The 26,548-nt window shown below is 38.8% G+C and overlaps 1 protein-coding gene across 1 annotated transcript in view; it reads left to right on the top strand.

The window, feature by feature from the left end:
- The window catches only part of RIOK1 (RIO kinase 1), a 127,962-nt gene that overhangs the window by 30,667 nt on the left and 70,747 nt on the right, over positions 1–26,548 (top strand). Inside the window, exons 3-4 of the mRNA XM_067152482.2 lie at positions 4,819–5,035; positions 15,376–15,624. Coding sequence (XP_067008583.2) covers positions 4,819–5,035; positions 15,376–15,624 — 466 coding nt within the window. The remainder of the gene's footprint in view (positions 1–4,818; positions 5,036–15,375; positions 15,625–26,548) is intronic.

Raw genomic sequence — 26,548 nt, 5'->3', positions numbered from 1 at the left:
ACAATAAAGTCAAAGAAATATTAATGTTTATTTATTCCACCTATTCAGTACATAAAATGTGATTTTAAATTATAGGAACATGTTTCGCCCTTTATTTAAGGGCATCTTCATCCTAAATCTCAATCTGAAAGATAAAAAATCAGGATCCTGATTGTTCTTAATTGTGGTTGTTTTAAAAAAAAATACAAATGAATGTGAGAATGATGTAGGAAATAGTTCAGATATTCTTAAAAATAAAGTCTTAACTCTAGAACGGCCGACACTCTGGCACTCCTAAAATGGCCGCGGCGGTCAATTTGATCGCTGTATTGAAATGTAGTGTTTGGAAAGATTATACGGCATATCTTAATAGCACAATTTATCAGGAAATATTTCCAAACTATGTCATCACTATGCTTTATTTACTGTTATTATACAAAAATACAACAATATAGAACTTAACATTATTGGTATGAATTAAATCCTTTCATCCTACAGGGTAGGCCTACAAGTATTTCTTGCTGTGATTATCTACTTGACATTACAGTTAATGCACACAAACTCTTTCTTGACCTTGTCCGTGCATTTTCCGCACACAGCTTTGTTACACAATGAGCACACATCCATTGTTTTGTTGCCATTACAACGTGGTATCTGACACTGACGCCTTTTCATTGTACAGTAGTAGGTTCTTCCTTGTTGCCTCGTGACATTTCTGGATCATGGATTGCTGCCTTTTGTGGTTTCTTCCTTACGTATGAGTCTCTTAGTTCCTGAGGCAACTGAAGCAAAAATGTTCTTCGACTAATTTTCTTTCCAGTGACACCTGTGTAGAGTACTCGGGCATTTATCCCTGCAAAATCTAGCATATTGTAGAAAACCTGAACCGGCCAACGTCGGGATGGTGCTTTCGTTGTGTAAAAGCGCGTCACTGGATCTACTACATCCACTCTGTATTTTGTTGCATTGTAATACTTATTTGTTTCAGGCAACTTCTTTTTGTGACTGCTGTATACACCTACATTTGGATGCACCGTACTCAAAATGATAACATTCTTTCGTTTCTTCCCTTGATACACAGTGAGTGAAGTGTCACCATGCTTCAACACTAAGGTGCTATATAAATCTGCATTCGAATTTCGCACTGCCTCGGGAACTTCTTGCCGCGATTTATTCAGTGTACCCACAATACTTGTTCTCCTGTCTTTCAGTTTTACCGCAAGACTCACCAATGTAAAAAAAATGTCAGTTGTTACATTTCTTCCCTTGTCCATGAATGGAGCAACAAGACGTAGAACTACATTCTCAGATAATGTCTGGCCAACTGGTCGTAATTCGTCCTTTCCGAGGTAAGGAAACGCATTCAAGATATATTTCGAATTTACATCCACGTTGACCCAGAATTTGATGCCAAACTTGTCAGGTTTGTTTGCCATGAATTCGGTGAATCTACATCTGCTCTTAGTAGGAAATAGTTGTTCATCAATGCACATGTTTGCATCTGGCTTGTAGCACAGTTGACAGTTATCTATGAACTTAGTCCAGACCTCTGACATAAGCGAAAACTTATCATTCTGCAGACGCTCTGACCTTGTAGATTTCATGTCGAAACGCAGGTAACGCATAATACTTTTGAACTTCTGCCATGACATTGTCTCACTTAAGAAAGCTGGACCTCAGTCTTTCGACCAAAGAATGTTGACAGATTTTCCTTTCACACCATATAATCCACGAGCGTAAAGTAATGCAATAAATGCATCCAACTCTTCCAGTGAAATGGTCCAGATATTCTCTTGAAGTCTCCTCCTAGCCTCTGCCTCAGTACATTTTTTTATGACGAGGAATTGATTCGTCAATCAACAGTCGAAAAGCACTCGCTACATTATCACAAACACTGCGTTTAGCAAATGCAGTAGGACCACTAGCTTCACGTAAGATTTTCTGCTCAGTACATTTTGATGTTGAAGAAGCACCAACTTCAATAACATCCCATGGTAAACCATCACTAGCAATCAACTGATTGTTGACATTGTTCACAGGGAGTGTACTATTAGCTTCAGGAAGAGCTGATAACTGCTGAAGTGCACTTTCAACTGGAAAAAGGGAAAGAACTATTTTAGCAATTTGATAATTCCCTCATATTACTGAAAATAAGGTTCTATAACTAATAGAACAATGAAAGCCGTATGTGAAACTCTACAACTAGAACAAAATAATCATATAAGTGCACTTACAATAAATCACATCATATTACATCATGATTTTTAATAACCTGATTTTTCTGTATTTAGGGGCGCATAAATTTCATTATCACACTCCATGACATCATCACTATCCGCACGTTCACTCTCGGAATCACTGTGAAATGTACATGGAATGTATTCCAGATCATCACTGCCTGCTGAATCATCGGATTCATCAGGACCAGACTCATTTTCTGCAATATTTTTCAGTCTGCGGAGTATCTCCTGCTCACTGAGCCCACGTGAACGGTGAGACATGCTGCTCCCAGTACACAACCACAAGTGCGCGAAAAGAATGTGTTGGATGTGTTTATCTTGAGCAGGATCAAGACCATTGTCGTAACGGACTTATTTATTTGTACAGTTCTAACAAAGTGCAGTGCTCCATTATTGTGTATAAATCGGTATTATTCTATAACAATAGCGTAGCTCAAACATGAATCCATCGATCTATAAAATATTCACGGTCAGTTTGACCGCTCCGGCCGTTCTAGGTAGGTTGATGATTTTTACGCCACAGCTTGAAGTTTTCAGTCTAAATAACACGTCAACGAGAAGAACAGCTCACCACATGAGCATTTCGTAAACCTCCGGTCATAGGAATAAAAATAAATTTAAAGTTCCCCATCGGTCAAATTGGCCGCTGCGGCCGTTCTAGTGTTAATAAAGTCTTACAAACAAATAGACGTAATTTATACACTTTCTTGAATGTCCTTGTCTAAAAATGTGGTAACAAGTTGCATATTGGTAGTTCTATAAGAACACAAATTGCCACGTTGAATCTTGTAAAGCGGCGCCCTGTGTTGGTTGAGGGTGTTGGAGAAAAGTTTGAACTGTTTAGGATCCACACTTCTTCTCGTCTTTCATATTCATTTAAGCCTTTTGACTCAAAAGTTAAATTCTATTCATTACATGGAGACAGTTAATGTTTCGTCAAACCATTCATTCCAGCTTTCAATTAAAAGACTAATGATTATGCTACCTTTGCACGCTCAAAATACCGCGGCCCTTTAATTCACTATCAGGGGGCAGGCCCGACCTTAAATACATCTCAAAAGGACATGTTTTTGATAAACAGACGAACATTAAATTTGCCTAGTTTGAACTGTTTAGGATCCAAACTTTTCTCTAACGCCCTCAACCAACACATGGCGCCGCTTTACAAAATTCAACGTAGCAATTTGCGTTCTTATAGAACTACCAATATGCAACTTGTTACCACATTTTTAGACAAGGACATTCAAGAAAGTGTATAAATTATGTCTATTTGTTTGTAAGATTTTATTAAGACTTTATTTTTAAGAATATCTGAACTATTTTCTACATCATCCTCACATTTTTGTAATTTATTTAAAAAAAAAATCAACCACAATTAAGAACAATCAGGATCCTGATTTTTTTATCTTTCAGATTGAGATTTAGGCTGAAGATCCCCTTAAATAAAGGGCAAAACATGTCCCTATAATTTAAAATCACTTTTTATGTATTGAATAGGTGGAATAAATAAACATTAATATTTCTTTGACTTTATTTTATGTGGTATGTTCCGAGCTGTCAGCAGAGAGATGGCGTGGAATGACATTAGTAGACGAATAAGTTTGAGTGGTGTCTTTAAAAATAGGAAAAATCACAATATGAAGATAAAGTTGGAATTCAAGAGGACAAATTGGGGCGATAAGGGGAGATAAGGATTGGAATAACTTATCAAGGGAGATGTTCAATAAATTTCCAATTTCTTTGAAAACATTTAAGAAAAGGCTAGGAAAACAACAGATAGGGAATCTGCCACCTGGGCGACTGTCCTAAATGCAGATCTTGATTGATTGATTGATTGATTGATTGATTGATTGATATATCTTCCACTTCCCTCTGTATGTAAACAGAGAGTAAGGAGTTGTCAATATCCTCAGCTGTATTATTTGCCTTTCATGACTGGCTGTGCTGCCTCTTGTATCAGACAGATCCTCAGTTGATCTCAATAGACTGAGTCAACCTTGTTCCAGCCCTTAGTTCAGAATTAAAATCTATGAACTGGCCGGGTGTTGAACTTGAGTCTTCGGGTAAGAAGCAGGGATGCTACTCTTAACACCGTAGGGCTGGCATATGATTAAAAAGTTTCAAAATCAGTTATGACTGTAAAGATACCTAAGTTTAAATTTACTGGGCGAGTTGGCCGTGCGGTTAGGGGCGCGCAGCTATGAGTTTGCATCCGGGAGATAGTGGGTTTGAACCCCACTATCGGCAGCCCTGAAGATGGTTTTCCATGGTTTCCCATTTTCATACCAGGCAAATGCTGGGGGGTACCTTAATTAAGGTCATGGCTGCTTCCTTCCCATTCCTAGGCCTTTCCTATCCCAGCGTCGCCATAAGACCTATCTGTGTTGGTGCGACGTAAAACAAATAGCAAAAAAAAATAAAAAAAATATATTTTGAAACATGGTTTAAATTTTTTTCACATTATGGCCACAGTGTACTTTTTCTTATAACAGAGAAATAATGTTCTCCATTTATGCCATGAATATTTTATTATTAAGTATAGCTTGTAGCAAGACCAAGTACATTGTCTGTTATCTTCTTTGTTGGTATATTATTCCAGGGTACAAACATCAGAAGAATAAAGTGTTCAATCTACACTCTATGGGAACTGCGAATCATCAAGAGAAAACACATAAGATATCGGATTATCAACCCCAAGACAATTTGTTCAAGCGTTATGCCAATAAGATTAACGTGGAAAAATATGAAGGGCCTGCTTTGCCAGTACATGCTGCTAACTCTCTTATTGAGAGCAACAAGAAAGTTGAAGCTGATAGGTATGTTGTGTAAATGCGTGAGAGAGGTAAGACAATGATTTTACTTTTGGTACTTTTTCCTTATGCTAATACAGTAGAGATGATATTGATGTTAAAAGAAATTTAGAATTTTGTCATATTAAAGAGCGTGGTTGTTGGGGATCCGCTGAGTGCACTCGTTTTCATGTGATGTTGCATATTAAATAGTACTGGAAAAATAATCCCCCACTCCCCTAATCCTGCTGACCCCGCAATAATAATAATAATATGGCCTCAGCTACTATGTGGAGGCATTTTAATTTGATGTCATTTAGGCCACCTGTTACAATGTTCCACTTTACCAAATGGGAGAGTAAAGCGGATTTTCTGATGGGCAATATATAGCTGATAATTAGATTGATGCTTTTACGGTCTGTAGTAATAGACATGATTATATAGTTTTTGGGTTATTGCGGTGTCAAGGAAATGAGGAGAAATTCTCTATGTTTTGCAGACTTTGCTCTGCGTCTTCAGAAGAAAAACTCGCCTGTCCATGAGGAATAATTCCTCAACAAGGACAGTTTGAATTTAAGGGCCGAATTCATAGACAGCACTTATACATAAGTGAACCCTTAAGTAATAAGGGATCACTTATAATAAGTATTCCCTTATAAGAGTTTACATTTCATAGACAGCACTTACCGAACATACACACTGATACAGTAAGTATTCACTGGTGATGTGGCAATGCTGTATATTATGCCCATGCTTCCTGGATCGTGTAGTTCTGGCTACCGAATAGTGGGAACATATGAAATAACTAAGTAGTGTAATTATTACAATCTATTGATGGCTTTGAGCATTTCAGGGGGAAAAAAAAAATCTTTGTATTGGCTCTCTGAATAGATTTTTTTGTGTAGTATTTCTTTGAAGTCAGTTTTTGTTTTTTAGTTTTTGTGTAGTATTTCTCTGAAGTTGGTTTTAGTTTTTTACTTAAAATATTTTTATTCTGAATGCTTTGGAAAAAATACTGTTCTTGGAATACCAGTACTAATAAAATGTATTTGTATCTTTACATCTTGAGTACGGTATGGTTTGAAACAGGGGCTGTGAGGTTTTATGTTCGGGGCTTTGATGTCTACGCTCCGCATAGCTGACTCCTCCCTTGACCCTGCAGGTGCATATTAATCTACTTTGACTGAGCGAGATGGTCATGCAGTTACGGGTGCGCAGCTATGTGCTTGGCATTCGGGAGATAGTGGGTTTGAACCACACTGTCGGCAGCCGTGAAAATGATTTTCCATGGTTTCCAATTTTCACACCAGGTAAATTCTGGGGCTGTACCATAATTAAGACTATGGCTGCTTCCTTCCCTCTCCTAGCCCCTTTCTATCCCATCACTGTCATATGACCTATCTGTGTCAGTGTGATCTAAAGCCAATTGTTATCTACTTTGCTTACGTCACGTGAACTAACAGCTTCTCCACTATGGTTTTGAAAATCACTGTCACTAAAGTTGAACTCAGTATCACTGATGTTGTTTAGTATATGTTCAACAAATTTTGCCATGATTTCTATGTCACTAACACTCACTACAAGTCTTCTTCTAAAGTTGTCATTCTACAAGCGTCCTGGTCTTGCGCCAGTCTGTGTAAGATTGGTAGCCCTGCTCCTGCATTAGTTGCCCATTGTAGTTCAGTCTAGGCCTGCCTCTATAATTTCTTCCCTTCACAGAATCCTTCAAGATTGTGGCCAGTAGACTTCCATGCCTGATTATATACCCATTACAGATGTTCCTTCTTTTTCTCATGTACTGTGTCAAGCATGGCATCTTTCCTATTCTTCTCAGTACTTCTCGGTTGCTAACTTTGTCTGTCCAGGATATCTGTAACACCATTAACTCGAATGATTCGACTCTTTTGTTTGCCACACCTAGTATCCATGTGTCACTTCTATAGGGGAACATGCTCCACACGATTTGAGTCATTGTTTTCTTAGTCTCAAGTTAATGTTGTTGGACGTGAAGAGCTTAACTTTCTTATTGAAGGCTGTCTTTGCTTGGTTAATTCTGCTACATATCGCAGATTGCTTTAGATGCCTCTGCTTGTTGAAACCATTGTGATGACTAAATGAGTGGTCTGATCAAAACATTCAGAGCACATTACATGATGTTCTTTTAGGAAGAAACATGTCATTCAGTTAGTAATCAACTCTTCTTTTTCTTACCCCATACATTGTAGGCTTGTTGGGTATTACAATCAGTTATCATTGATCTGCATTTAGGGCTGTTGCTCAGGTGACAAATTTCCCATTAGTTATTTTACTAGACTTTTCCTAAATGATTTCAAAGAGCTTGGGAATTTATCAAACATATCCTGTAATAAATTATTCAAATTCCAAATTCCTCTTTCTGTAAGTGAACATTTGCCCCAATTCATCTTCTTGAATTCTATCTTCATATTCTGATCTTTCTTACCTCTGAAAGCTCCACTCAGGCTTATTGGTTTACTAATGTTATTCCATGTCTTCTCTCTACTGGCAGCTTGGAATGTACTGCTTATTCGAGCAGCTCGTCTCCTTATTCCCTAGCCTGCCCATTCAAAGTTTGCAACAGTTTCGTAATACTTTCCCGTCAGAAATCATCCAGAACAAATCGTGCTGCTTTCCTTTGGATCTTTTCCAGTTCTCACATCAAGTAATCCTTGTGTGGATCCCGTCCTTTGGAACCGTACTCCAACCATACTCTACAAATTCACATCATCCACAAAAAAGAATGAACATACCGTCTATCTTGACAAATTTCCTCAAATTATAGTTCTTTTCCCTTTTTTTTTTTTTTTTTTTTTTTTTTTTTTTTTTGCAGTAATTCATAACATTTTTTAAAATTCTAGGGTTGCTGTGAATTTGTCATGTTATTCCACTGTTTCATTATTTCTATGCCATCTGACTGAATTGACTGTTGCAAGAATAGAAATCAGTCATAATTCATTGTTGTTCAAAATAACTTTATACCAGTGCCATCTGTAGTCCAGAATTTGTGAACATCAGAATGCTGAGATTTTTTAATGGAAACTGGAAAAAAAGACATCCTATGTTTCAGAGAACTTAGCTTTTAAATTGACAATTCCCAAACCCCGTAAGCAACTCTCGACGTGAGCCAGAGCTCTTCTGCTGTGAAAATAGCTGATCCAATACAGCTTTGTGCCACATATCACTTGTAAAATGTTATGCCTCGAAAAAGCTAACTGCTCGAAGAAAAAGAAAAAAAAGAAAAAGAAAAACCCACTGTGTGCACTTACTACCAATATCTAACACTAAGTGGTGATATGCAACCCTCGCCTTATTCAACAGCTTGCAGTAGTAAGCAGCATTGATTATGCATTGCTTATGCAAAAAATCAATCAGCAAAATGCCTTGCTAATCAAAAATAAACGGTTGCAAGAACCTTGCCAGATGACAGTCGAGTCTTGGCTTTCACTGGTGCTGCCTCCCCTTTCCTCCGCCACTCCTTACTGGCTTGTTCAGATTCGGGAGTGTAATGGTGGACCCATGTTTCATCGCAGATGACGATCCGACTCAAAAATGCATCACCTTCTTCCGCAAACCTTGCTGTAAGCCTCTGACAGACCTCCAAATGTCTCAACATATTTTCGGTCAAAAGGTGAGGGACCCATCTGGAACACACTTTATGGAACTGCAGGTCATTTGTGATGATTACTTGACAACTCCCATAACTGAATCCAACTTGTTCTGCAGTTTCTGATACTCTCGTCATCAATAATGTCTTAAACCGCACAAATGTTTTCGTCTCTAATGCTGGTCCGAGGACGGTGATCGTGTTGTGTATTTTCCACACGTTCTTGTCCTTCCTTGAACTTTTTATGCCAGACAAACACGCGTCCTTGACAATGTTTGATCACTGAACTGTGCAGCAATCTATGGCAAATTTCCGCTGCTGTAACTCCTTCACAAGCAAGAAATTTTATAATTATGTTTTGCGCAGCTGAGGGGCGCACTTGTTGCTCCAACATCGTGTGCGTTACTGACGAAACAGCAGAAAATATCTAACAGCACATTCTCCCCACTCCTAACGGTTCCGCCTAAACATAGCAGAAGCGCGGGGCCAGTCTACCAATTGTTGATGTTCAGGAACAAAAATCCTGTTTATATTTGATCGACCTTCGTATCACTGTCACTGTGCCTGCTTGGTGACCATGATTGTTTAGGCGTCAAGTCTGTAATGGTCCAACACCGTGTTTAGCCAGTTTGAGTCCCATTGCTCGAAAAAAATGTTCACCATGAGAATGTTGGCCGGCAGGGTAAGAAATTTGTCAGAGAGGTGGTGTTATAAAATTTCTAATTAATAGATTGCGTGCCAAAATCCTGGATTCAATTCCAAACCACTCTGTAGTATTCATATGGACTGAGGGTATATGACGCTGTTGATGGCATGTGTCCAGATTTGGACATAAAGCTTTGAGCAGACCCCCTGGTATTAATCGACAGGAGTAGGCTATGTGCCGATACAGAATTTCACCCTCTCCCTACCTCATTATCATAATCATCATCCCACATTCAGATGCATAGGTTGTCCATGGGCGTCAAATAGAAAGACCTGCACCAGGCGATCCGATCATGTTCTCGGACGCTCACGGCACTAAAAAACACACAATAAGTAAGTAAGTACTGTCACTAGCTCTCAAAGAAATGACTACATTTTCTGTGGCATTCTCCACTACACCTTCTTTTTCCCATATTTTACTTCATGTCCCTCAAACACTCAACAAAACAGATTTCTTTTCTGCCATTATTGGAGCCTTGTGAATGATGGAATGATAGAGAACAAACTAGTTCTGATTTGTGGCACTGTTCGTCTTCTCATGGCATTCCTACATTTTTCTGAATCTGAACACATACAAAAGGTTGTATGTGAATACATTTACTGTACTACAATGTCACCTGTGGGTGGGGATGGTAGAATTAACATCCACGGTATCTCCTGCCTGTTGTAAGAGGTGACTAAAGGGACTCTTAACTTGGGAGTGTGGGTTGGCAAACATGGGATTTTTAACTGAATCCTGGCATTTTCATCTATCCTATCCTACCTCCCTTGGTCACCTCTTGTTCTTTTCGACCCTGACAGTATTAGGTTTGCGAGGCCTAGTCTTTCATTTTCACGCCTTTGTGACACTTATCTTTCTTTGGCCAATACCGACAGTTTTCAAAGTGTCAGACTCCTTGCATTTTTTTTCCCTCTTATTAGTGTTGGATCTAATATAAAGAGGAATTTGAATGTACCACTGCTGTTAGTAATAATTCTGAGCCGGGGCTTTGCCAGAATGTTAGTGGGGGTATCTGGAGAAGGGGTTTGCGTGTGCGAACGACTGTGGAGAGCTGGGCTGCTTCATTTCGCCATGAGTGATGAAGAGGTGCACACATCTGTTGCACAATGCATCATTATTAAATTTCTCGCAAAAGAGGGCACCAAACCTTTCAAAATGTTGAGACAGTTCTGCGCACAGTTTGGAGAAGAAACATTTTCACAGACTCGAGTGTATGAGTGGGCTAAAAAATTTGTGGCAAGAGGAGAAGCTGTGGAAAATGAACCTCATGAAAGGAGACCACGGACAAGCATCACTGCAGTCAACATTGTTGCCATTCATGACATTATTGGTGAAGATCGTTGAATAAAATTTTCGGGAATTGTTTTAGCTGTAGGAATAAGTTATGGAAGTGTTCAGGTCATCATCTGAGATGAACTCCATTTCAGAAAATTGTCTGCCAGGTGGGTTGCTTGTCTCCTCAACCAGGAACAAAAAACTTTACGCCAGGAATTTTTTCAGAAACTCCTGCGTCGCTATGAGGAGGAAGGAGAAGATTTCTTGCATCGTATTGTGACTTGTGATGAAACTGCGTCATTACACCGCAGGGTCAAAGCAAGCAAGCATGGAGTGGCAGTGAAGAGACGAAGCAGGTCCTGTCAAGGTCAAAACACGCCCATCTGCTGGAAAAGTGGTTTTTACCATTTTTTGGAACTCTACGGGCATTTTGCTGGTGGATTTTCTTCATGAACAAAGGAATTAATTCAGCCTATTACTGTCGCCTTTTGGATGAAGCAAAAGCTGTGTATCGCAACAAGCGATGCCAGCAACAGATTCAAAACTTCATTCTTCTCCATGATAATGCAAGGCCGCATACTGGCATGGGAGCTCATATGAAAGAGGCAAACCACAAATTCACTAATATCAGACAGGTCCTTCAAATCATCAATAGGATCAATGAATGAAGTCTAATGAACAGCCTAGAAAACCTCTACATTATTCTCGATAAATTAGAGAACAGGGAATGGAATCTAAATTAAATGAACGAGCAAAAAGACCCCTTATACGAGCATATCAGTAAATACATGGAATGGGTAAACAGAAAACAAACAAGACGAACAAGTGAAATAATCAAACACGACATCACGGAAACACAGCTAGTACTCCCTCCCACCCTCACGAGTCGTATTAGATGACGACACAACTCTATTTCCCCCTTTCTCCGGAGGATTGCACGAACAATCAGACCGTGTCACATCGCTACTACACTAGGTCGTGCACAAAGACAGATCCCCAAGGCAGCGCCGAATAAACATCTTTCCATATAAGGCGAGTTAAGACAACACAATTTTCAATACATTCCTTTTCCCGCGATCTATTTAAATTTGGAGCTCTTCTATTTTATGCCATATTTTAATATATTATGATCTCCTGCTGGTTGTAGATCGTGAGGCAAGCTGCCCTAATCAGAAGACCGCCATTTTATATAACAGAGAAGCTACCAAAGGACTTTTGCAAATCAACAATCAACCCATCCTTTTTACCACAATCTAAAGAGCAATATTCGCAAGTCAAACAGTCAACACGGCCTTTTACCATAACCTAAAGAGTAACATTTAAGGAAGATACTCAATACAAAATACAAACAACACATACCCACAGACCAGAATATACTGTACATAGACTTTTTATTCAAGACCAAGTGTTTTTTAAAAAGTGCCTCACCATAGACGCTTCAAGATATTTTTCAAATATGTTTACTAGTAAATAAGTTTTTCAACATCATGTAGACGCGCATTTTAATTTAAGTATCCTTCTCACAAATGCCTGAAGACCGTTACAAATATTGACTTTTTTATTCATGCCACCTAGTGTTATTACGAAAAGTGTATCACCACAGGCGCTTTTAAATATTTTAAATATGTATATTAGTTAATAGGTTTTTTTAAACACAATTGTAGACGTGAATTGTAATTTAAGTATCATCCACACATATTACCTTAACCCCCAACCTCCCCCCCGTCCATTCTTTTAGAGCACCTAGAGCAATAGTTTTTAGGATCCCATGGGACATAGTTTTAAGGTTTAATGTGCTTTCTGTCCAAATGTTTTCATTTAAGCTATCTTTATACAGCTGAAGATGACCACTGAGTTGTCGAAACATGTTCTGTGTGTGTTAATGTATTTTTAATTTTGCCCAAGGCAAAAATAAAGTATCAGTTAGGTGGTTTTTAAATTAATTTGTTGACAGATAGGTCTTACGGCGATGATGGGACAGGAAAGGGTTAGGACTGGGAAGGAAGTGGCTGTGGCCTTAAGGTACAGCCCCAGTATTTGCTTAGTGTGAAAATGGGAAAACCACAGAAAACCATCTTCAGGGCTGCCGGTTCGAACCCACTATCTCCCGAATACTGGATACTGGTCGCACTTAAGCGACTGCAGCTATCGAGCTCGGTCATTTATCCGCTGCTAGATAGATTTTGTATAATATTCTGGCATTAGTGTAGCGTTCTTTATCGTGCCTTGCTTTCAAAGCATGTCCCCATGTGTCTTATGCCACTATACCAGGTTCAGATCTTCTTTAATTATACGGTGGACTGTACCTTTAGATGTGCTTGTGTGGCTGGCTAGGTGTCTTTGAATTGATGGATTTTCCCCTACGACAGCAGCCTTTACCTTCTTAATGATATCTTGGAGACCTGGAGGGTCGAACTATCTCTTGCGGCAGTTTTTTTGAAGTTGTTGTTTCTGGCAGAAAATCCATTCTGATGTAATTTTATCACATTGGCTACAGAGGACTTACTAGTGTTGAGACCTTTCAGTTTACACTGTTGTACAATCCTCGATAATGAGAAATTAGCATCAGAAAGGCCAACAATTTAGCCGTGCCATATATCTGCAATTCGGCAGGCCATGAAGCAACAGTGGTAAGATATGAGTGTACACGGCACTTCTAAAAATCACACTGACCAGACAGGAAAAAAAAAAAACATGCCACTGCTTCCAGGAGCAACACGTGAGCTCAGGTCGCGTCCTGTATTAACTGGAGCAATCCTCCGTAATATCGACAGAAATGAACATCAGAAAAGCTTTTTTTTTCTTTTTTCTTTCTCGTGGAGTGTCCTTGCTATATCTGTTGACCCATTGAACACTTTTACTATTTTATAATTTTGTGTAGGGGCTGCCTGTTCGAGGCGGTAAAAGCGTGCTCGGTTCGCCTGGAAGGACATGGGTTCGAATCCCCGTCAGGAAGTCGTAAAATTTAAGAAACAAGATTTCCACTCCCAGAGCTGCACATGGCCCTGAGGTTCATTCAGCCTACACCAAAAATGAGTACCGGGTTAATTCCTGGGGGCAAAGGTGGCCGGGCATAGAAATAACCATTTAACGTTAAGAATTTCATATTTAGGTTCCGTATTGAAACAAGATTTACATCAAAGAAAGGACAATAAGTTCCACCTTTTCAATACTATATATTGTGTGAAAGTTTTACATTACAGTTAAAACATCACAACTTTTGTACATTCGGTACCGGTTTCGACAGATTCCCTGTCATCATCAGCCGAGAATAATTAAACAAAGACAAGTATAGATCATGATTCTTATGGTGTGATTACAATGGTGGATTAAAAATATACATTATATGATTAAAATAGTATATATGTATATATACACAAATAAAAGGTAAGTAAAATGGGAATGGTCATTATTCTTTGAGGTGTACACCTTAATATTTCTAATTAAAAGGTTAATTTGTTAAAAGAATTTTGTTCTTGTAATATATAATTAGGGCCTATAGTGAAATTTGATTGTAGGCTTAAATCTGTAATATTTTAACTTTTTGACCAGTCAGTTCATTGAAGTTATGTAGCCATGTTACAGATTTAAGCCTACAATCGGCTACATAACTTCAATGAACTGACTGGTCAAAAAGTTAAAATATTACAGATTTAAGCCTACAATCAAATTTCACTATAGGCCCTAATTATATATTACAAGAACAAAATTCTTTTAACAAATTAACCTTTTAATTAGAAATATTAAGGTGTACACCTCAAAGAATAATGACCATTCCCATTTTACTTACCTTTTATTTGTGTATATATACATATATACTATTTTAATCATATAATGTATATTTTTAATCCACCATTGTAATCACACCATAAGAATCATGATCTATACTTGTCTTTGTTTAATTATTCTCGGCTGATGATGACAGGGAATCTGTCGAAACCGGTACCGAATGTACAAAAGTTGTGATGTTTTAACTGTAATGTAAAACTTTCACACAATATATAGTATTGAAAAGGTGGAACTTATTGTCCTTTCTTTGATGTAAATAGAGATAACCACTCTACCCCATCAAGGGTCGAAGTTACGGATAGTGGAAGCTTTTACCTTCCACCTCTCCAAGGGCCTTCATGGCCTGTGTGGAGATGACTTTGATTTATTTTGCTTATAATTTTGTGTCTTCAATGACAGAACTAATGGATTTTATCAGTCCACGCACTTTCATGATCCTTATTGATAAATATGTTGATATCTTCAGTGACATTGTGAACATTTGAAAACTCTTCTTTGATAAGCGATGTTCAGAATCACTATCTCGATTGTTTTCTTTCCATGATTTCTCCTATAGTGTAGTTGGTTTCATCCGTATCATGAAAATGCTCGCTTCCTTTTTTTGCTATCTGGCTCCATAGGTAAATGTCTTGAAGAGTAATATTATATCATCTTTCACATGATTTGAATTAAAAGAAATATAAGTATCAGCCTACTTTGAACTGAAAAATGGGAGGATATATAAAAACAAGGAGCTGATATTTTACTCAGATGACAGACCATGCATCTATGTAAACACTGCTGCTGTTGATTGCATGCACCAGTTGAGGTGCGTAATGTATGTATGTATGTATGTATGTATGTATGTATGTATGTATGTATGTATGTATGTATGTATGTATGTATGTATATGTGTGTGCGTGTGTATGCTGAATCTAATAATAGTTATTATTATTAAGTTCTCTGTTTAAAGATTTTTTTTTTTTTCCACTTTAGGATTCGCACAAAAGACAAACATGATCGTGCTACTGCTGAACAGGTGATGGATGCTCGGACTCGAATGATTCTTTTCAAATTGTTGAACAGAGGTGTAATCAGTGAAATAAATGGCTGCATTTCAACTGGAAAGGAGGCTAATGTGTATCATGCCAATTCCAAAACTGGTGAGGATCGGGCTATCAAGATTTATAAAACTTCAATCCTTATTTTCAAGGATCGAGACAAATATGTTACTGGGGAGTTCAGGTAAGAACATTAAACTCCAGAATTTCGTATTGGTACATATTTGACACACTTTTTTTCTCAGTTATTTCCTGTGACAAATCTATATCTTTCTCTTCTTAGTACCAAAATAGCATTTCATTATTTCCATAGTTGAATTCCTGAACACGAAAGTAAGGATTTCATTAGTTGTACATGAAATAGTAAGTTTGCGATTAGCTAGCATTTAGTTTCAGCTAGAGTTGATGCTAGCATATCCCACCTTATAATATATTGAGCGGATTTCCTTTTCTATGACCTCTTTTCATTTCAGTGGAAGCTAGAGGATGGACTGGTTTGTTAAGTGACTTCTTGTCAAATTTTTATCACTCAACAATAGCTGGCAACTTTCATAATGGTCTAGATTGTGTTTGTTTGTTCAGTACATACAGTACTATATTTTTCACATAATTTTCCCACTTTTCTGATTTAGCAATTTTTAACCTCAAAGAATGGGCGGGGCTGGGGTGGGGGTGGGGGGGGGGGAGGGGGCAATGGGGAAGAAGTGATAATTATGCAAATTTAATTATTTTGAATCTAAAATACCCATGGAATTTCACAACTTTTTTGGTATGATCCTTTGGCAATTGCTGGCATACTGATGTCCTATGTACTCCTTCGAAGGGAAAAGTTATTGTTCCTTGTCATAAATCTGCACAACCACTCTCTGCGTGCTTTAAACTGTGAGATTCCTATGTTTCTCTTCTTTGCACCTCCAGTGCCTTTAACTGTAACATTCTGCATGAAACTGAATGTATATATGTTGAGTGCTCAGCCCGAAGGCTGGTTTGGATCTCAACAGCTCTGCCATCAGCTGTCATACGTGGCCAGGTGTCACTGAAGAGGCGTACTAGGGAAATGAGGAGTGAGGTAGTTTCCTGTTGCTTTCCTCACTGAGTCAGAAGTTGCTATTACATCTCAGTCTGCCAAGCCCACTGAAATGCCCACACCATCTGACCCTGTGAGCGACATTTTCACACCATTCATAACAGGGACTGGCTGCATAAGGAATGGCATTACTAGTATCACTCATAGCTTGGTCACTTTCATGTTGTCAAAGCCAAGGTTGAGATTGAGACTGGTGAACGAAAGTAACAAATTTGTTGTAGCCCACACCAGAGAACATGGTGCAGTGTAAACACTAGGTCTTGTCAGCAAACAGCTGTTTCTTAGTCCAGTTACATATTTTAACATTTTTTCTTCATTTTCTGCATACTAGCCTGATTTTGGTCCCTGAAATTATTACTGTTTTCTTGGCACACTGCAACTCTCCTATTTATTTATGCCAGTGGTGTACATGTCCTGGCTTTACTGTACAATGAACTCAGGTGCTGCTGCACAATTACTGTTATTTTCTGTAAAGTGATAACTGTTAATTTTAAATGTGCATTGTAACTCCTGTTTACCTTATACATGTAAAAATACTTGGCACAGTGACTGGTAGGATTGAACAGTATACTACAATGCATGTGCTGTGCATAGACCAACATTATCTGTAGCTTGCTGATCTGAGAAGTCTTGTTACTGCAGTGTGGCTGCGTCCGCTTCTCAGTCGCTACATACAAAGTTATGACTGGTTGTTGAAATAGTAGGGGTATGGCTAGACAGATTTTTTAAACGCAATCATTCTTATGGAAAAGAGTGTCGTGTTTTATTCCGTTCACCCCGGCAGACCATATGTTAAAGAACACAATTATGTGTGTGTTAAACAATGCAGGTTTTGGAATGTGCCAACTATACAGCCTGGTTGCTCTTACATACACTGCATTACTAAGGCTACTTGTAGCTGCTAAAAGTTGTAAAGTTGTGTCTTTGACAGGAAAATTATGGGCTGCAATCCATTCATCTGCATTTTGACCTCGAGGATTTCTTTATACTTTGATATTGGACAATAACGTACTGTAATTACTAGACTACAACATGCCATCTTTTGTTTTCTGATTTTCATCTTCAAAAATTGGGGAGGATATAATACGTCAAATTTCACATATGGTGATATAGGTTGGGTTGGCATGGCTTAAAAACATAAAAAAGGATCAAATCAATGCACAAAATAGTCATGGTATTTAAATCTGTATTTCATGAACGTAAAAAGTGATATTAGCACATTTAATCAGTTTTGTATCAAGCCTCCTCGTGGATTGCTACAATTGATTGGCCACATGACTAAGCTCCATGCCATAGCAACACAGCACAGCGTTGAGCTGAGTTCAGGGCTGTGCAGAGTTTCAATGTCATCCTGCAGCAACTGCCTGAAATACAAAATATTTGTTTCTAATACAGGCTGACTTTCATAAAATACTTTAATCTTCTTCTTCTTCTTCTGTATCTCTTCAACCTCACATGGTTGGTGGGTAGCATTGTCATCCTCACACTAGAGGTATTCTCTCCAGTGCTTTCTTTACTGTTGTGTACACTCATCCATTCTTGATATCCTTCATAAATTCTTTTCTTGGTCTTCCTCCTTTCCTTTTGGCCCCCATCAGATTGGTGCACCAGTTTGAATATCTTAGCAGGTGACTTATGAATCTATTCCTTATACTGTACTTCCCCCATCTGGTATTTTTCATTCAAACTTTTCAGCACTTCTTCATTGCTAACACTGATTCAGGGTATTTTCAGCCTGCAGTGTCAGCACCACTAATCAAAGGCTGGATTTTCATCCCTGTCCATGAGAGTCCAGCTTTCTGACCCACACAGTCCAACACTCCACACAGATGTTTTTATGTATTTCTTGCGAACATCTGTGCTAGTTGCTGTGGATGTCAGCAATGATCTTTTCTTAGAAAAGGCTTCTTTGGCTTGTGCAGTTCTGTTTTAATGTAACTATTAAAAATTCAAACAATCAAAGACTGACAGACTTCAGAAAATTGAAAGGAGGATTGGAAGAACCTGCATCAACAAAAAATACCAGAAAGATGGACAGTGGCGGTTAATACCTAACAAAGTCGTGTACAAAGAGCTAGAACCCATTACAGATACTATGCGTAAGAGGAGACTGGGATTCTTTGGACATATCATGAGGATGCAGGACTCGAGACTTCTGAAACAACTAGTACAACACAATCTCGTCTCAAAAAATACCACAACAGGATGTAAATGGATCAGAGAAGTAAGAGAGGATCTAAAGGAAATAGGCCTTACAACAGAAGACACCACAAATAAGATAAAATTGAATACAAAACTCAAGAATACAAACCTCCGCTTTACCCTTACACAAAACAAACCAACAACACGCACATTTTCAACTGAGGAAAGGGCACGAAGATCGGAGCGTCTGAAGAAGTACTGGGAGGACCGCAAAGCCCGAACAATCCCTTCAAAGAGACCTGAACGACGGACTGACTAAAGTGATCCTATGTGGTCATAAAAGAAGAAGAAGAAAAAACATTCATTTTTTTTCTCACCTTATTTGTAAGTGTCTTTCAGATCAGTCACTAAGATCATTGGTATTGTCACTGCTTTCGCAGTCACATGGCTGGTCTGAATCCTCATTTTCACTCATCTCTTCCCAAAGTAGATAGTCTTCGGTTCCATCCAGAGCAGAAGAAATTCCTGTTTTAAAACATATCTTGGATGATATTGGGTGTAATTAGTCTCCACTCATTTATGATCCACTTGCAAATTACATGAAAGGACAATCGCTGGTTTTACCTTTTGTAATCTCTAGCTTATCATTTACCATCCAACTTGCATAGAACCTCCTAACATGATCTTGGATTGGCTTATTTATGGAGACGTCTAACAGCTGTAAAATTGAAGTAAGGCGCTTTTTTCACAGCATTCACTAAGTGGCTGCAGAAGCTGTCTAACACAAGCATAGACTTCTTGTTCAGCAGGGTTCCTGCTCAACATTCCCACACTGTCTTCAACAAGTCCTTCATTAATTTGGATGCCCCTGGAAAATCTTCTTTAGGCAGAGTTTTCCTTTTAAATATGTAATATGGCAGAAGCTTTTTATCTTCTATGGTCACTGCTAACATCAAGTGCACCGTAATTTATCATTTCCATTTCATTTAACTAGAATGCTTGATGTACTGGCTGCACTGATTGTGGTATTTGGTGGCATGTTGAAGAACAGGAGTGTCTGATCGGCGTTGCCATTTTGAGGCAAGAGAAACTGATGCTGTTTCTCGAGTCTTGCGACAAAGCAGTGAAATTGATCACTTTATTGGTGTATTCTGATGGAATCCACTGACACAGTGATGTCCTTCTCCAAACACTTAGTCTATTTCAGTGCATAAAGCATTCTGACCAACTTCTGCCTGCTTTAATATCCTTCCATGCAATACGAAGACTTTGGCCAGTTTTGCATGTTTTAAACTAGACCATTTTGCGATGTACAGTATTATATAGATGTTGATTCCTGTAGGGAATCTGAAATATTTGTCCCGAATGAGTAAATTTATAATACCAATATAAATGGTCCGTTATTGTACATTATAAATTTTCCAGCTAACTCATTCATGGTTGCCAGCGTTTCGCCCTCGTGTGCTAGGTTGGGCTCATCAGTTGGTACCTAGCACACCTACCAAGAAGCTGGCTAGTGCATACTGTGGAGGCCCTGGACCTCGGGGGATGTTTTCATTCCCCTTCCCGAAGGGAAGGGGTGGGCCACCTAGAAGGTAACGCCTTCTCTCTGGCCAGGAGATTTGGCGGGGTTTGGTGGTTTGCTGGAGTTGGGAGATGGGTAAGGGGGCATTTGTGTTTAGGAGATTTAGTGATATGGCCTTTTGGCTAAGGGTAGTTCTGTTACTCAGTGCTTTATTGACAATGATACATACATATATACAAAGCTTTATGGATTTTTATAAAAGATACATTTGCGATTTTACAACCAGGTTGCGTATGGTGGTGTGAAGAAGTGAGGGGTTTCGTGAGTTTGAGGGAGAATATGAAGTGCTAGGATGTGATACAGGGATGAGAAATTTACCAGGGAGGTGAGTAGGAGACTTAAGAGGTTAGATGGAGGAGGGGGTAGTGGGAAGATTGTAGGTGGGGGTGGTGGATGGTTGCTGGGTGAAGATGGTGAATAGCAGGAGTGTGGACTGGGAGGTTGCTGAGGTGGTGCAGGCCGGGGGCGTGTGCAGTAGCACGGTGATTTATGTTGGTTACGAGTTTGAGGCGGGGAGTGGGGCGGTTCTACCCTGTGGTGATGGCCGTTGAGGTATACACCTTGGGCGATGAGCCGCTGGATGTCTTCGGGCGTAGGTAGGTTCAGGCGTACTAAATACGTTGGTCCATCATCGTTGCGGATCCTAATGGCTTTCTTCACTGGGAGTCCTGCTTGTTGGAGTTCTTGGAGGATTGCTGTGGTTGGTAGGTTGGGTTCCACCCCACAGGCAACACAGCTGTATATGTTGTTCTGGCTGGGCGATGGTGAAGGGGTTGAAATAATAACATTAAGTTATTTATTAGACCACCTAATCAATACAAAATCGTCTTGGATGATTTACATAAATTTGTTAGCTAATAGTGGTACATGTTTCGCCTTCCCTGAAGGCATCATCAGCCATAGTCTTAACCTTAAATTAAAAATAAGCGTCTAAATAACATGTAGTAATGAAGTGAATTTTAAAATCTTGAAGAGATTTGAAGTAAAATAACATTAAAAATAACAATGATGGTTTGAAAATACAATGTGATGAGATACAATAGTGGAAGTATTAACAAAATTAACATTAGAAGGCTGCTAAAATAAGTACAATGGATAAAACAACAGATTGTTATACAACAAGTAGTAAGATTGCATAAAAGTAAAGTTGATAGTCTGGCGGTTATAATTAGATGATGGCGAAAAATCTTATATAATCAAAGTAAAGAAGAGAGAATAAAAGTCAAAGTTAGTCAAGAGATCCGAAGTTAATCATGATCTTGAAGATAAAAGACGAAAGTCAGATGCATATGGAGAAGTTGTAGAACACGTTGAGGATATGAAGTTGGTGAATAGAAGTTGAAGAACAGTTTCAAATAGGATCACTATGGACCATCTCAAAATTTTGTAGTGATGTTCAAATGTTGCAAATTGTGAGTTTGCAGATATTCAAGTTGAAAAAGCATATAAAAGTGGAATCTGTAAATGGAAGCAAGAAACGTAGAGTTAATTGTGTGAAAAGATATTTGAAAAATATTGAAGTAGAATCGTATGCACTTACCATCACTACAAAATTTTGAGATGGTCCATAGTGATCCTATTTGAAACTGTTCTTCAACTTCTATTCACCAACTTCATATCCTCAACGTGTTCTACAACTTCTCCATATGCATCTGACTTTCGTCTTTTATCTTCAAGATCATGATTAACTTCGGATCTCTCGACTAACTTTGACTTTTATTCTCTCTTCTTTACTTTGATTATATAAGATTTTTCGCCATCATCTAATTATAACCGCCAGACTATCAACTTTACTTTTATGCAATCTTACTACTTGTTGTATAACAATCTGTTGTTTTATCCATTGTACTTATTTTAGCAGCCTTCTAATGTTAATTTTGTTAATACTTCCACTATTGTATCTCATCACATTGTATTTTCAAACCATCATTGTTATTTTTAATGTTATTTTACTTCAAATCTCTTCAAGATTTTAAAATTCATTTCATTACTACATGTTATTTAGACGCTTATTTTTAATTTAAGGTTAAGACTATGGCTGATGATGCCTTCAGGGAAGGCGAAACATGTACCACTATTAGCTAACAAATTTATGTAAATCATCCAAGACGATTTTGTATTGATTAGGTGGTCTAATAAATAACTTAATGTTATTATTTCAATCAAATATCATCAATACGGACCAAAAATTGATATTTATTACATGTAAGGTGAAGGGGTTGGCGGTCGTACATTATCTGGTGCTGGTGGTTGTGTATTATCTGCTTCGGTTACAGTTGCTTCATTTGGCAACATAGTTACTTCTTCCTGCTGGCCCTGGGCGTGGGAGGATGGGGTGGTATTCCATTATGGGAGAGGGGTGGGTAGTAGCTGTGGTGGTGGTAGGAGTGATGGAGGTAGAATGAGAGGAGATGGTAGTAGTGGTGGTGACGGTAGTCATGGTGGTGGTCTGGGAGGTGTAAGGAGAGGGCGGCTGCTGTTGTGTGATGTGCCAATAGTGGGGGTGGCTTTGGCGGCGGCGTATTCCTTCATTAGCTGGTCAATTAATTTCTGTGGGGTATCTTTTACTTGATGTAGTTGTCTTTGAATATATACCCCATTGCCTATAGTGTTGTAACAGTCCTCTTGCACTGGGTAATATAAGAGTACTTCTCTTGTGGGTTTGTCGTTTTCATACAGTCTAGCGGCGGCATAGGCGCCGGTGGGGCGAAGTTCCTTAAGGATGTCATCTTCTGGAATTGCTGGGTCAACATCATGGGCAATGCAAGTGTAGTACATTATGGGAGAGGCAGACTTCCTCTTGGTGTCTGGCCTATTTTGCTTTTTTGGATCGGCTGGGTGCGTAATTAAAGGTGTGGCGCCACCCGGCAAAAAAAAAAAAAAAAATGCTTGCGGGTGTTTTTAGGGCTACACAGTCCACTTTCAGAGTTTGTGTCACTGCGTAGGCTACCTGGAGCCACCGGCAGTGCCAATGCACTATGAGAGACTGTCTCTTTACCAGAAATTGATGCCTGCTTGGCTATCAGATGATATAGATGTTGATTCCTATAGGGAATCTAAAATATTTGTCCCGAATGAGTAAATTTATAATACTAATATAAATGATCCATTATTGTACATTATAAATTTTCCAGCTAACTCATTCATGGCTGCCAGCGTTTCGCCCTCGTGTGCTAGGTTGGGCTCATCAGTTGGTACCTAGCACACCTACCAAGACGCTGGCTAGTGCATACCGTGGAGGCCACTGCGTAAGCTACCTGGAGCCACCGGCGGTGTCAATGCACTATGAGAGACTGTCTCTTTACCAAAAATTGATGCCTGCTTGACTATCAGATGATATAGATGTTGATTCCCATAGGGAATCTGAAATATTTGTCCCGAATGAGTAAATTTATAATACCAATATAATTTGTCCGTTTTTGGACATTATAAATGGTAGGTGTGCTAGGTACCAACTGAGGAGCCCAACCTAGCACACGAGGGCGAAACCCTGGCAACCATGAATGAGTTAGCTGGAAAATTTATAATGTCCAATAACAGACCATTTATACTGGTATTATTATGTACAGTGTTGCCATTGTTTCATGTTTCTCTAACCTAATCCAAAACTTTTATGTCCATATTTTTGTATTACCCTTTCTTTGGACCATGGAAAGATTTAGATTTTTTCTTTGCTCCCTATAATTTGTGTCCCTGGTTATGCCAATAACGAATCATACACGGCTGCACTTCGCGTGTACGACTTGCCGCGCTGACTCCATTTTCTGCAGCACATTCTAACACATTCAACTTGAAGGATAGCGTAAAACTTGTTCTCTTGCTCATTTTCACTTCTGCCTGTGTACTGGATGCTACCTAATTATCCACTGTATGCAGCCGCATGGGTTGCGGAACCTGGAAGCTGGAAGACATTGAGAAACCCATGGTAGGGAGAGATTGTAGCTACAGATGGTGCAGAAGCATAGGGTTTACCATTAACTGAAATGTTGCACTTGTTGCCTGGTCACTCAAAAGATTTTTTGCAATTCCTCCCCCGCTCCCCCCCACCGATTATTTTTTCCTCTGAAAACAGATGAAAATTCAGGGCATTGTTAAAGGCGAGGGTATTAAAGGCAAGTAAATACAGTATGTAGCCTTTAGCTATGTCATGTTACACACCACTGTGTCGTATATATCTTACGTTAATCGAAAGACAAAAATTAGATTTTCAAAAAAGGCCATTTAGCCATAGCCTTAGTGTTTTCATAATGGCACATTTCACCAAAGAATAATAGAAAATGCATTGGTGATGGAAATTTTTTACATAATCATGATAGAAAATTTATGCAAATTTTTATTTTTCTCCAAATTTTCATTTCAAAATTAAGGGTGGGTAAATGATATGAGTGTGGGGGCAGGGGAATTACATGGGTAAATATGGTATTTGAATACAGAGAATCTGTGATTAATCATAAATTGCACATGAACACATGCATTTGTTGGTCTCTTACCTATATAAATAAAGTTGTAGGAGGTCCGCTGTGTGTAATTTTGTTTATTTTGCAATTTTTTAAAATACTTATGCATTTTAGGTTAACTCAAGACTGTATCACTGGTTTTTAGCTTTCATGTCTGTTTGTCGTGCCTGTTTGTTCCATCATAACAGGAAAATGGCTGGAAAGATCTCGACCAAACTCTACATTTATAGTCTACTCATCCAGTAGCAGGTTTTGATGTGTATATAATTTACAAATCACTGAATAGGCTGGGGTTTATAGGAAGACCAAAAGATTTATTTAATGTTTTCTCATACACTATTGATTTTCTGTAAAATCTGTAGACTATGTGAAACATCCCTTCATTTCAAATTATTTTTGTTCTGTACATAGTTTTACTTACCCTTCAAATGACCGAGAAAATTACTGTTCTCTACAGGTTTTATGTTCTGCCGCAAATGATGGACACGGTGGCAGACCGACAGCGAGTTAATCAGTTGCCATGGCACCGTCTCATTTTGCTTGCTAGCAGGGATGTAACGTAATGCCATTTTCGTCATCATTCCTGTAAACTTGTGGCTGTTCATTGCGCTGAAGGCGAGAGAGCATCAAGCTGCCATTCCATATAGATATTGATTCCCATAGGGAACCTGAATTATTTGTCCTGAATGAGTAAATTCATAATTCCATTATAAATGGTCCCTTATTGGAAATCATAAATTCAGGACAAATATTTCTGGTTCCTAGCAGGCATCAATTTTTGTAAAAGAGACAAAATGTCTCTCAGTGCATTGGCACTGCCTGTGGCTCCAAGTAGCCTATGCAGTGGCCTCCACTGTATGCACTAGCCATGCGTCTTAGTAGGTGTGCTAGTTACCAACTGATGAGCCCAAATTGGCATACTGGGGCGAAACGCTGGCAACCAAGAATGAGTTAGTTGGGAAATTTATGATTTCCAATAACGGACCATTTATATTGGAATTATGAAGCTGCCATTCTGCGGAATATTGTGGAATACCATTAGAGGTTACAGTCGTCTTTGAATAGTGCTAACCATGAATGTTAATAAATGAACAGCACCGCAGAGTGTAGCTCTTTATTTCACACTGTAGGTGTTTCCTGGCACCATCATCATCAACCCCACCATTTTCCAGCTACAGTTTCCTGGTTGTGGTGTACAAGCGCTTGCCATTTCTGGCATTTGCTATAATTGTTACTGTATTTTTTCTTTACTTCTGTTTTTTTTCCTCTTTAATTTCTTGCCTCTGCCCTTGCTTATTTAGGCTGAAGTAATAACACCATCAATTACCTTCTTATCTGTCCGCCTCCGTAGCGTAACGGTTAGTGTTATTAGCTGCCGTCCTCGGGGGCCCGGGTTCGATTCCCGGTACTGCCAGGAATTTAAGAATGGCAGGAGGGCTGGTATGTGGTTGAAATGGTACATGCAGCTCACCTCCAATGGGGGTGTGCCTGAAAAGAGCTGCACCACCTCAGGATGAGGACACGAGTTTACTTTACTTTACCTTCTTATCTGAATAAAGAATCCCTGCGCCTAAATTTATCTCGTTACTGCTTTCAAAAATCCATAACTCATATGATGGAATTTAATGAGGGTCATTTAATTTTTTCAATATATTCACATATTTCATATTTTTGGACCTATCCAATTGTCTTCAAGTATTATCCTATCTTCAGTTATTTTCAGCTTTCCAGTTTCCTGTCTTTTTCTTCATATGTATGGGAATGCTAATCCAGAAATTTAGATTATTCTTTCTTTGAGTAATATTATGAACCCTTTTGTGCATTTTTTCCTTCACAA

Source organism: Anabrus simplex, chromosome 8 (genome assembly GCF_040414725.1).
Source record: "Anabrus simplex isolate iqAnaSimp1 chromosome 8, ASM4041472v1, whole genome shotgun sequence".
NCBI lineage: Eukaryota > Metazoa > Arthropoda > Insecta > Orthoptera > Tettigoniidae > Anabrus > Anabrus simplex.
This window is presented reverse-complemented; position numbering and strand designations above follow the sequence as displayed.